The sequence below is a fragment of the Tachyglossus aculeatus genome, chromosome 9 (genome assembly GCF_015852505.1).
Source record: "Tachyglossus aculeatus isolate mTacAcu1 chromosome 9, mTacAcu1.pri, whole genome shotgun sequence".
Lineage (NCBI taxonomy): Eukaryota > Metazoa > Chordata > Mammalia > Monotremata > Tachyglossidae > Tachyglossus > Tachyglossus aculeatus.
Genome location: NC_052074.1, coordinates 43,471,577 through 43,484,730, shown reverse-complemented (window position 1 = coordinate 43,484,730; position 13,154 = coordinate 43,471,577). Strand labels below are relative to the sequence as shown.

The following is a 13,154-nucleotide window of genomic DNA, read 5'->3' as shown; positions in this document are numbered from 1 at the left end:
ATGAAGTGATTTTGAATGACGATGTGAAAAGAGTTTCCAATTTCAAAATGTTTCCTTCCACGGGATCGGAGGGAATTTCCGAAAAGATGGCCCCCTGCTAAAGAATCAGTCACAATTAGGTCCTCATTTTTAACGCTGTCTTTCTTGACCTCCTCAGGCCAAACAATTCAGGACAATTAGACAGTGTTTGCCAGCCGGTGCTGCTTGTAGATGATGATGGTATTTGTTAAGCGCTTACTATGTGCCGAGCACTGTTCTAAGCGCTGGGGAGGTTACAAGGTTATCAGGTTGTCCCACGTGTTGCTCTTAGTGAATCTTTGCCCACTGTCAGCTAAGATTTCTCCAAAATTTTAATCACTGCTATGGCCCTTGCCATGGTGGGGCATGTGGCCATCATCACCTGCAAGAATTTTAATGACATTAAAACAACGTAAGGAATATTAATCAGGGTAAATTTATGAAAAGAGCAAACCTCTGCCGCCTTTTATACTTCGCCCAAAATGTGATCCTGAATGAGTGTACAATCAAACTAGGCCATTTCATCCTAACAGTGCGCAGCGATGACCGCCCGCCTGGCTTTTTTGTTCACTTTCAGTATAAATACAAAGAGGCTTACCGCAAGCAGCTTGGCCACCACATCGGAGCGCGGGAAATTCAGGATGACCCCAAGATAATGTGGTCCATACATGCAGCCAAGATCCAGAGCGACCTGGAGTACAAGAAAGACTTTGAGAAGTGGAAGACCAAGTACAATACCCCAGTCGACATGCTGGGCATTGTGACCGCCAAAAATAGCCAGACTTTGGTCAGCGATGTGGACTACAAGCATCTTCTGCATGAGTGGACCTGCCTGCCGGACCAGAACGACGTCATTCATGCCCGGAAGGCCTATGACCTCCAGAGTGATGTGAGTCCAAGAGAGTAGCCTGCCTGCTTGGAGGGGATTTTAAGAGTCATATATTTAGATTATATTCATATTTATATAATAGAAGAAGAATGCGTGATGGGTCCAGTCAAGCTAAGTCCTTGTCACATCCTCAGTGATTTTAATGATAATAATAACTGTGATATTAAGCACTTTCTGTGTGCCAAGCACTGTTCTAAGCACAGGTAATCAGGTTGGCACAGTCCCTGCCCCACATGGGGCTCTCAGTCTTAATCCCCATTTTACAGGTGAGGTAACCAAGGCCCAGAGAAGTGAAGCAACCTGCCCAAGGTCACGCAGCAGGCGTGTGGCGGAGCCAGGATTAGAACTCACATCCCCTGGTTCCCCAGCCAGTGCTCTTTCCACTAGGCCACCCTGCTTCTCTAGCATAGAGAGGTTGAACACGACCATTAAGCCGTGTTTGATTCCCGCGGTGGTGGGGAAAAGGGCAGACGGGGCACTGCCAGCCCTGACTAGAGTAGTCGTTCCCTGATGAAACAGCCCTAGGTTCTTGGTGAACTTGTCAGTGTGCCCACAGATGCCCAGCCATTGCCACAGCTCAGGTCTGTTGGTGGGGTCAAATGCCTCTCTGAGATCCGTGAAATCACTGAAGAAGACCCGTTCTCGGTGTTACTCCCTTTACTTCCCTGGCATCTCCTGCTGCACAAATCATCGTGCATGACACCCTCTTCAACTGGGGTGACCAAAGAGAAAAACACTTCGAATGAGTTTCGAAGAGCGGATTTTGGGCTTTGATGGAAGTCACTTGAATGGTGTAGATAAAGCAGTCAGCCAAATGGGGCCTAGTAAGGCAACGCTTAGAGCGACAGTCTTCTCTCCTTTCCCTTGATCTAACTCAACCAGGGAAAGGTATTTGGGTAGTGTCTGGCCAGCATTTCCTCTTTAATTACACTGGGCACCGATTGAGCCTTCTAGAGAATAAATAATAAACAAATCATCCAAGGGCATTCATTTAATCGTATTTATTGAGCGCTTACTATGTGCAGAGCACTGTACTAAGTGCTTGGGAAGTCCAAGTTGGCAACATATAGAGACAGTCCCTACCCAACAGCGGACTCACGGTCTAGAACAGTTTAGCCATTCCCTAAAGATCTCCCAGCATGAAATTCATTCATTCAATCATATTTATTGAGTTCTTACTGTGTGCAAAGCACTGTACTAAGCGCTTGGGAAGTACAAGTTGGCAACATATAGAGACAGTCCTTACCCAACAGTGGGCTCACAGTCTAGAAACAGTGCTTTGCATATAGTAAACACTTAATAAATGCCATTATTATTATTGTTATTATTGTTGTTATTATTATAATTATTATTATTATTATTATTATGTGGTTCACAGGTGCCAATGCCTCATTCTGAAGGTAGGGATGTCCTAGCATGAGTAAGGCTGGGAACACTGACCAACAGCTGCAGGGGAACCAGTAACTTTGGCCTCCACATCTGGTAGCCCGAAGCGGGGCACTGGCAGCCATCATTCCCATGTAGTCCCATCTATGTCCATTTTAGCCATCCTGGTGTTTCAGCTAGTAGAGCCCCGTCTTTATGCTTGTGAATAGTAAGTTCATTCTGGGCCAGTCATCTTATTATGCAGAGAATTCATTCATTCATTCACTCATTCAATTGTATTTACTGAGCGCTTACTGTGTGCAGAGCACTGTACTAAGTGCTTGGGAAGTACAAGTTGGCAACATATAGAGACGGTCCCAACCCAACAGCGGGCTCACAGTCTAGAAGTGGGTATTGATAAGTATCCATCAGTGGAATTTAGTGAGCACCTATTGTGTGTGGAGCAGTGCGCTAAGCACTTGGGAGAATCCTGCCCTCCTGGAATTTCAGTCTAATAGGTACAAATAACATCTAGAGTGATGAAGGTTTCTCTCCCTTTCAGGCTATTTACAAAGCTGACCTGGACTGGCTCAGAGGCATCGGATGGGTTCCCATTGGTTCCGTGGATGTCGAGAAGGCAAAGAGAGCGGGAGAGATCCTCAGCGAGAGGAAGTACCGACTGCCTGCTGACCAGCTCAAGTTCACCTGCATCACAGATACCCCGGAAATCGTCCTGGCGAAGAGTAACGCCCTCAATGCGAGCAAGGTGGGAACCCACTTTCTCCCTCTTTCTCCCCACCCTCCTGGAAATCCTAGAGTGGAGATTCTGCCGTCACTCAATCAGTCAATCAGTGGTATTTATTGAGCACTTACTGTGTGTAGAGCGCTGTCCTAAATGCTTGGGAGAATACAGCATAGCAGAGTTGGGAGACACGTTCCCTGCCCACAGTGATCTCTCAGTCCAGAGGGAGGGATCTGCAGGTGGAGATCACAAGGAGAGATCCAACAGGTATAGATTTTCTTTGCTTAGGCTCGAAGATCATATCTGCAGCTGCAGAACTGCTTGGGTAAGGGAGGACAATGTCACCAACATTGTCGACACCCCCAAAGTGGTGCTGGCGAAAACCAATTCCCTGCAGATAAGCGATGTAAGACCTGCGCGACCCTTGTCTTCCCCGCATCTGTTTTCCTCTCTCGGTGCTGTGGGACGGAGAGACTTTTAGGAAGCTAAAGGGACCTATTTCTTACTGTGTGAGAGGGAGGTAGAGACAGATGGAAAGGGAGAGAGACCATTCCCTCCCTTGGGAAGTCACGTGACTGTAATTCCTAGAAGAAAACCTAGCCGAGAGCTCCAGAGAGTCAGTGCTTCCCTTTGAGGGCAGCGTGGCCAGCTTCCCTGCATCGGGGTGCAGAAGGTGCCCTGTGAAGGGCCGATACCTCAACCAGCAAAGATACACTCAGCACAGGGGTGCGAAGGAAGGCAGAACTGGCCTCGTCCTAGTTACATTTGCTGGGAAATCAGTTGTTCTCATTTCAAACGACATCACCTTCCATGGCCCAGAGAGCCCCGGAAAGAGTCACGCTGTCCTTCAGAAAGTTCCGGCCGAAAGGGTTTTACAAAGAGTTTTGTTTTCTCCCTCCAGCACCTCTACACTGAAGCCTGGGACACTGACAAAGCCACCATTCACGTGATGCCAGATACACCTGAAATCAAGCTGGCCAAGGCCAATTCCGTGAATGTCAGCCAGGTGAGAGTGCTTCCAGGTTCTGGGTTTTTTTTCCAAGCCCAAGGAACAAATCCAGGCATTGACATGCTCACTGTAACACTTCCCTCTACAGCTACATCTCACTTTTTTCAAATTGACTGGCGAAGGCTTTGGAGGTGCTTAAGTTTCTGTTTTCGGATTTTCCTCCTTCTAGAAACTTTACACCAAAGGATGGGACGACTCAAAGATGAAGGACTATGACTTCAAATTAGATGCAATTTCCATCCAAAGGGCCAAGGCCTCAAGAGATATCGCCAGTGATGTGAGTACCCCAAGGGCTAATTTTCCAGCATGCCAGGGCTCAGGAATGCCCTCTTCCAGCCACAGTTTCCCCTTTGGTCAGTCAGTCTACCATATTTATTGAGTGCGATCTTCTAGTCTAAAGGGGGAGACAGGCATTGATATAAATAAATTACAGAGATGAACATAAGTGCTGTGGGGGCGAGAGCAGGGGTGAATAAAGAGAGGAAGTCATGGCAATGCAGAAGGGAGTTGAAGAAAAGGAAAAGAGGGCTTAGTCAGGGAAGGCCTCTTGGAGGAGATTCGCCTCCAATATGGCCAAGAACAAGTTGGAGCTACTCTTCTGTGCCATCAGCAGGCCTGCCTCTTTCACTGTTGGCCCTGCCCATTTGACTGATGTCTCTGCATTCCCTCTGGTTGCCATGAGTAAAATAATAATAATAATTATAATATCTGTTAAGCGCTTACTGTGTGCCAAGCACTGAACTAAGCACTGGGGTAGATACAGATAATCAGGTCCCATTTGGGGCACACAGCTTAACTAAGGGGGAGAACAGGCACTGAATCCTCATTTTACAGGTGCGGTAACCGAGGCAAAGAGAAGTTAAGTAACCTGCCCTAGGTCTCACAGCCAGCAAGTGGTCGAGCCGGAATTAGAACCCATGTCCTCTAACTTCCAGTCTTTCTGCCAGGCCACGCTGCTTCTCTCACACACATTGGTCGTATTTGAGGGTCATCATAGCGTATTCTTCGTCAAGCCTGGAGCTGCCCAGAGTTCCAGCATAACCTGACCACCCCCTCATTTGACCCCTTTAAGGTTTTAAGTTTAGAATGTAGCCATCGGAAAGGAACACACACTGTGATGTATGCCTAAAATTCATTCAGTCGTGTTTTTTGAGCCCTCACTGCGTGCCAAGCACTGTACTAAGCGCTTGGGAGAGTACAAGATAACAAAGAGTGGCCTCAAACTGATTTTGTGAGGCAGATTGTTTTAAGTATTGCTTTTTGATTTCCTCCGTATTTCTCCCTCCACCTGCAACTCTCAAAGCCTGCTTGATCTTTGTGCTCTGAGTTTCTAAAGCCTGATTTCTGCCATTCACTAGTACAAATACAAGGAAGCATACGAGCAGCAGAGGGGACATCACATCGGCGCCCGGTGCGTGGAAGATGATCCCAAGATTCTGTGGTCAATTCATGCAGGAAAGATACAGAGTGAAAGGGAGTACAAGAAAGATTTCCAGAAGTGGAAGACCAAGTTCAGCAGCCCGGTGGATATGCTGGGCATCTTGCTTGCGAAGAAATGCCAGACCCTGGTCAGTGATATTGATTATCGCAACTATTTTCACTACTGGACGTGTTTACCGGACCAGAATGATGTCATCCATGCCAAGAAAGCCTACGATCTTCAGAGCGATGTATGCCACTGGTTCTCTGTTTTCAGAGCCTCTTTTGATTATTTTGGTTTTGAATCGGAGGCGGGGGGGATGGCAGGAATCAGGATTGGGACTGCCTAATAAAACATGCCCTAGGTTTTCAACATGTCACTGCTAAAATAGATCCAGATGCCAAGAACATTTCCTCCTTCATGTGGCCTACATGGATGATTAGCTGTGAGGACTGTCCCAACATGCTATTAAAGGAACAGCCAAAATCAGCCTAATTCTTCATTCATTCATTCATTCAATCATATTTATTGAGCGCTTACTGTGTGCAGAGCACTGTACTAAGCGCTTGTGAAGTACAAGTCGGCAACATGTAGAGACGGTCCCTACCTAACAATGGGCTCACTTCTTGACCTTTAGAGTGTTCTCGTGCAGATCGTTTTTACCTGAATTTTCTGAAATTATTAAAAAAGGGCTTGGAATTTAGAATCACTGAGTCCAGTTCTCCCCGATATCTTGGTTTACCCTCTAAACGTAAGGCATTTGAGGTATTATATTAACTCTTTCTGATTTCTAGTGGACCCTAAGCTTCCTTGTGTGAATAAATAAAAGACCCCCTAGTATTCCTCCCAAAGTGCTACCCAACTCCTTGTCAAGTTAATACCAGCACTGGGAGAACTGGCCTTCTCTACATCATTTTCTCCTTCATCCGTAATTTTGATTTTTAAAAATGTGTTACGCCTTCACAAGCTAAGAGCCCCAATGAGGGAAATCCCGAGGTTCATTTCACTGTCAAAAGTCTATTCCTATCGCCAGCTACTCATCCAGCCGACGTGCAAGGGCTAGTCTCTAGACCTGGGACTTTTTCGATCGCCTCTCAGTTCGCGCAGTTGAAACTAGTGATGGGATCGGGCGTATCTCTTGATCTGTAGAACGTGTACAAGTCAGACCTGGAGTGGCTCCGTGGCATCGGCTGGACCCCGGAAGGTTCGGTGGAGCTGATGCACGTGAAGGGGGCCCAGGATCTCGTGAACGAGCGACTCTATCGCACGCGGCCGGAGACCCTGAAGTTCACCAACATTGTCGACACCCCCGAAGTGGTGTTGGCGAAAACCAATTCCCTGCAGATAAGCGATGTAAGACCCGCGCGACCCTTGTCTTCCCCCCGTCTGTTTTCCTCTCTCGGTGCTGTGGGGCGGAGAGACTTCTAGGAAGCTAAAGGGACCTATTTCTAGAGGCCATCCCACCCCTCCCTGATCAGTCCCCGACAGACGGGAATTTAAAGTCCCCGGCGAGAGAGGCGGGAGAGAATTTTGTAGAAAGAACCTCCTCCAAGAGTACAACAGCTTTCTCATTTCCCTGTGCCTCAGTCACCGGTCTGACATATTCTTTTGAGTTCCCTTGGTATTTTTCTCCTCTACTTCTGTTGTCTTTCACTCCATTCCTGGGAAATAGACGTTTCTCTCTTTAAGACGCTGCACCAGTTGCCCTTGCGAACAAGTAAAGAGATTTTCTTTTTCGTGGTATTTGTCAAGTGCTGTTCTAAGCACTGGGGTAGATGCAGATTAATCAGGCTGGATACAGTCCCTGTCGCACATGACTCTCATAGTCGAGGGAGGAGGGAGAGCAGATATGGAGTCCCATTTTGCAGTTAAGGAAATTGAGGCACAGAGAAGTGAAATGACTTGCCCAAGATCACACAGCAGGCGAGTGGCAGAATGGGATTAGAACCCTGGTTCTCTGGCTCAAAGGCCTGTGTTTTATCTACTAGGCATGCTGCTTTCCCTGCCCTCAGGGGGATAGATAATGCCAAATTGAATTACTACCCCTGTCCCATCCCAGGCCTTCCAGCCTATGGGTTTCAGGCTGATGTGGAAATGGGTATGTCTTAAGCCGGAATCTGTCTTCCTCCTCCATTCTTTATCGCTCTGCTCCTCCTGGCCTGCCCTCTCTCCTCTTCTCCCCTGCTCTCCTGCATTGCATTTCTGCCCAGCTTTTTTTCAGCTCCCAGAATCAATCAATCAATCGTATTTATTGAGCGCTTACTGTGTGCAGAGCACTGTACTAAGCGCTTGGGAAGTACAAGTTGGCAACATATAGAGATAGTCCCTACCCAACAGTGGGGTCACAATCTAGAAGAGAAGAGTCAGCTTTCGGCTTCCAGGCTGCTGGCTATATGCCACCTGGGCGGGGTAAATCTGATGAATTCTAATAAAGGGAACTAGCCTTGTGAGAGTCAATTCTAATCCCCATATTGGAAAATATGTCCTTTCTTCAAATAAGGATATATCATCCCTCTCATTTCCAACGGCAGACATTCGGTGGTATTTGTGATTAACATGAGACCTAATGTTAGAAACAGTAACCGACGGAGCCTGATTCTCCCAGGGTCTCCATGGTTCAGGGCTCGGAGAATTGCATTTTACTAATTTAGGTCCTAAAGAGATAATTTCGTGTACGACTGTTCCAGAGGCTAAACCTCCAGGTTTGCCACATCATGTTGTTAGAGCACTGTCCTGCAATAACAAGCTTCCCCTATTCCATCACCATCAGAATCTGTATCACGAGGCATGGAATAAAGACAAGGTGAACATCCGCATGCCCTCCGACACGCCGGTGATGCTACAGGCTCAGCTCAACGCCGTGCAGATGAGCAACGTAAGTGAGCTGTGGAGGCGCTCCATGTAAACTCCCGTACGATACGATGTCTGTCAACCAACGCGCTCCACCGTGGCCTGACTTGCTGAGGTTCTGGAAGGAGACTTGGGCTCTTTTCATTTTAACTAGGGTCTTTATCAATCAGTGGTATTTATTGAGCGCCTACCCTGAGCAAAGCACTTGGGAGAGTAAATACAACAGAGTTGGTAGAAGCTTTCCCTGCCCACAATGACCTTACAGTCTAGAGGGGGAGACAGACACTAATATAAACGAATAAATTACAAATACGTACATTGTTCTCAGGATGAATTCTCCTTCCTCCATTGCAACGTTGTGTCTGTGTCAATATGGTCAAAGGGAATTGGAGATTTGATCCAGTTAGACTGCAAATGAGGATCATTGGAAGCTGGTTAATGTGATTCACCTATTCACATGAGGAAAATTCACTGGAAAATAGACAAATCTCCGTTTTGTACTGGGAAACCCAGCCTTAGTGCCGTGTATTTCACCCAGTTACGGACAAATTCTGCTTTGATTTGTCAAGCAGATGGTTCCCTATATAGTCAGAGACAACCTCAGCTGTGGGGGTTTCTCTTTAAATATTAAGAAAGGGAATGGTACGTAATCTGCGGTGTTTTACAGAGAAATTGGTGGTTTGGGGGCTGTGATGATCTCTCCTGACAATCTGGGAAGAGCAGTGGTAAATGTATTTTTGCTATTTTCCTGGATTCACCTATGGCCTTTACTGTCTCGTGCACTCCTCCCAACAGAAACTGTATCAGCAAGACTGGGAAGAAGCCAAGCAGAAATGCTATGACTTGAAAGCCGATGCCATCGCAATCAGACGAGCAAAAACTTCTAGTGACATTGCTAGCGAGGTATGGATGACTCGTCCTTTCCCGTTTGGGCTAAACTACTGCTCGTCGCGCTAAAATCAGTGGTCCCTAGGTATATTTCTATTGCTCCTTATTTTCTCAAGGTCTGCAGAGAGTCTTTTTTTGTCTTGGGTTGGGGACTATTTGCTCAAGCGAAGTTATTGTGGTCTCTGAGCATTTTAACTGCAAAAATTGCCATTATTTCTCATAATCAGAAATATCTTGGAAAGAAAAGGAGGGAAAAGGGGATATTTTGGCTTAGGCCCATCGGTCAGAAATGGAAAGTCTTGCCGTGAGGAAGGGAGACATGCGATGCCTTGAGGAGCTGGTTGTGGGGCGAAGACATCATTTTCACCACCGCCTTTTGGACTGGACTCCCAGACTCGCTCATCCCAGGTCTCTGACTAAGCCTCAGAGCTCCCAAGCGGGGCTGAGCCGAGCTAAGAGTTTAAGACCTTCTGACCCAGCAGGAAGACCATCTGCGCTTCCCAAGCCCCGCCCCTGGCTCCCTTCCCTCCTGAAAGCTCCCAGTTCCCACTGACAAGTTGACTTCCCGGATTGTGGGAACCTTTCTTTTGTATGCAGAATCCTTGTTGTTTCCCAGCATTCAGGGTGTCCAAGTTCCAGTGTGTGTCAGCTGCGCAATTGATTGATTAATCTTATTTATTGAATGCTTACTGGGGGAAGATCACTGTATTAAGGGCATGGAAGGGTACAGTAGAGCAGAATTGGTAAACGCGTTCCGTGCCCCCAATGAGCTTACAGTCTAGAGGGGGAGATAGACATTAAAATGAATAAATTATAGGTATGTACGTAAGAGCAGCAGGGCTGAGCGGGGGGTGAATAAAGGGGGCAAATCCAAGTCCAAGGGCGATGCAGAAGGGAGTGGGAGAAGAATAATGAGGGCCTGGCCAGGGAAGGCCTCTGGGAGGAGATGGGCCTTCAATAAGGTTTTGAATGTGGGGAGAGGGAGGGCTTTCCAGGCCAGAGGCAAGACTTAAGCGAGAGGTTGGCAGTGAGATAGACGAGATGGAGTCTATCATATAGTGAATATGTTGGCATTTCATTACACAATGTGGCCCGGAGGCAGGCAGACATTTTCAGGGATGGTGTGCTCCGTCCAAGGGGCAAGACCTGCCGGCTTGGTGTGGCCTGTGGCTGCCGAGATTGCCAGGAAGGCACTTGTGCGGGCCTGCATGCGATCACCTGAGGTGGAAGCTGGCACGGCTATTGGCCAGACCATGCCGCTGACCTCTAGCAACGCTTGCGGTGGTTACCGTGCTGCCCACTCAAAGCACCACAGCTAAACCCGTCTTCTTGGATGCCCCCTCTCATCCAATCACAGAGCTTGAGGGGATCCGGATGGTGAGATTTGTTAGTCATGTGCTCCTTGCAAGCAATTTTTAAAGAAAAGTAAAATAGATAGTGAGCATCCTAAATCTCTGGGAAAGCATGCAGGCATTTCTGAACAGTGGAATTACCAGGCTGCCAGGGCAGGAACATTCCTCATAATGTTTCTGGTTTGGCTACAAGCAGAATATATAAAAATCCTCAAGAGGCCGGCTGCCCTTGGACATCTAGTAAGCCAGAGGAAGATCAGATAATGACGGGTCTCCGTTCCTGTCCAAAGCCCGTCCCTCCCTAGTTCATAAACCAATGCCAGTGACCAGGAAATTAAATGAGAAGCATTGCCCTGAGGGCATCTTTCCACAGTTTACCGTAACTGCCAAGGGCTTCATTGCAGATATTTATGCTGCAGGTGAAAAATCCACCTCACCCTTCCTGGGGCGACCAGAGGGTACTCATTGTGGAGGAGATGGGATCTCAAAACCTAGACGGGGACCCCGTGGTTAAAGATGCCCAATGAGGTCATCCGACGCGTACCCTGTGAATGCCAGCAGGCCTGCGCTGCGGGTGGGAGAGGGTTTGGGAAATGTTTGAAGAAAAAGTGTTTCATTTGATGTTTCCGGTATCCGTGTCCACCTTCCCACTGGCGTAGTACAAGTACAAAGAAGGCTACCGCAAGCAGTTGGGTCACCACGTAGGTTTCCGAACCCTGCAAGATGACCCGAAGCTCGTGTGGTCGATTCACGCTGCCAAGATCCAGAGCGACAGGGAGTACAAGAAGGAATATGAGAAGTCGAGGACCCACTACAACACACCACTGGATATGATGGGGATTGTTCAGGCCAAGAAATGTCAGGTCCTCGTCAGCGATATTGATTATCGCAATTACCTGCACGAGTGGACGTGTCTGCCCGACCAGAATGATGTGATCCAGGCTAAGAAGGCCTATGAACTGCAGAGTGATGTACGTATCAGCCAAGTGTTGCTATCGACTGGGGGGGCCCACTGGGTTGTCAAGCACTGGAGTATGTGAGCACTCGTTAGAATATGGTTGAAGTCATGGTCCGTGCCCTCATCAAGCTTCCAATTTATACCCTGCATGACATGATTGTTTCAAAAGCTTCAGTGTGCTCCCCTGGAATGGTTGACCATATTTTGAACCAACTTATGATAGGATTGTGCCACGAAACCACAAAGATAGCTGGTGACTCCTCCCCCACCCCCACCCCCAACCTTTTTAAGGCGAATTTGCACCATAGGGATCCCAAGGCTGCACGGTCTAATGGGCAGAGATAGGATGAGAGTCCCAGCTCTTATATTTCCCTGCTGTCTGCCCTTGGGCAAGTCACTTAACTGCTCCGTGCTCTGGTCCTCTCATCTATAAAATTCAGACAACATAGTTACTTTCGCTTTCTCTTTAGACCCTGAGTCCCAGGTGGTATAAGGACTGCGTCTGATCTGATCGTATTATATCTATCCCAGTACTGAAGCGCAAACCTTGGCACAAAGTTTAACGATTACCACCATTATTAGCACTACTATTAGAAGCCCTCCCGCAATCCCATTAACTGAGCGTGGTGAAAATAAAGACACTAGAATCCCAGCCATCTAGCTAGAAAGGGCCCCTGGCTTGTAGCCGGGTAGACATCGAAAGAGAGTTGACGTCCCACAGCAAAGCCAGAGGATGGTTTCTTTTGGAGGCTTTAGGAGGTTGGGCTGAAACCCAATTGTTCGCAGTATGGGGCCATCCAGCGAGCTGACCTTTCTCCACTTTGGCCACGCTCTTTCTGCTTCAGAATTTGTACAAGTCGGATCTGGAGTGGCTGAGAGGGATCGGATGGCTACCAAGTGGTTCTGTGGATGTGATGCGAGTGAAGAAGGCCCAGAACCTCCTGAATGAAAGGCTGTATCGCACCAGGCCAGAGACCCTCAAGCACACCAGTATCGTTGACACCCCTGAAGTCATCATGGCCAAGACGAACTCCCTTCAGATTAGCGAGGTCAGATTGCCGCTTCGGCAGCCCCGGTGGGGTGGAGGGGATTCTCCTTCGTCCTAAGGGAGAGGGGGTGTTAGTTGCAGAGCCTCCGGTTTCACTTACCTCAGAGACACCGAAGAAAGGAAATCATCCCCTTGCAAACAGTAGAATTTTTCTCAAGAACAAAGGATCTCAATTCATTCCATCGCATTTATTGAGCGCTTACTGTGTGCAGAGCACTGTACCAAGTGCTTGGGAAGTACAAGTCGGCAACATACAGAGACGGTCCCTACCCAACAACGGGCTCGCAGTCTAGAAGGGGGAGACAGACAACAAAACAAAACATGTAGACAGGTGATGAGCCATACATTCAGATTATCCAGCAATTTGAAAACCCCACATTTCATTTATTGTGAATTAAAACTCACACCAGCCAAGTGTTTTATCCAGGGAGTGGCACGTTCACACTCAGCCAAACCTTTCGCGGATTTCGACTCCAAATTGTGTAGGTGCCGGAAATCACATTTGACTGTTCTCGAGGGTTGTCTTTGCGTTGCCGCTGCCACCTCTTATTAATTGTACATTTTGATCCATCTGCAGGACAAGGGAGTGTGAGAAGATGGTCCCCTTCCAAAATA

At 47.7% G+C, this 13,154-nt stretch overlaps 1 protein-coding gene across 1 annotated transcript in view; it reads left to right on the top strand.

Annotated features, from left to right (window-relative positions):
- The window catches only part of NEB (nebulin), a 207,242-nt gene that overhangs the window by 110,878 nt on the left and 83,210 nt on the right, over positions 1 to 13,154 (top strand). Inside the window, exons 71-75 of the mRNA XM_038751620.1 lie at positions 596 to 907; positions 2,835 to 3,038; positions 3,916 to 4,020; positions 4,193 to 4,300; positions 5,382 to 5,693. Coding sequence (XP_038607548.1) covers positions 596 to 907; positions 2,835 to 3,038; positions 3,916 to 4,020; positions 4,193 to 4,300; positions 5,382 to 5,693 — 1,041 coding nt within the window. The remainder of the gene's footprint in view (positions 1 to 595; positions 908 to 2,834; positions 3,039 to 3,915; positions 4,021 to 4,192; positions 4,301 to 5,381; positions 5,694 to 13,154) is intronic.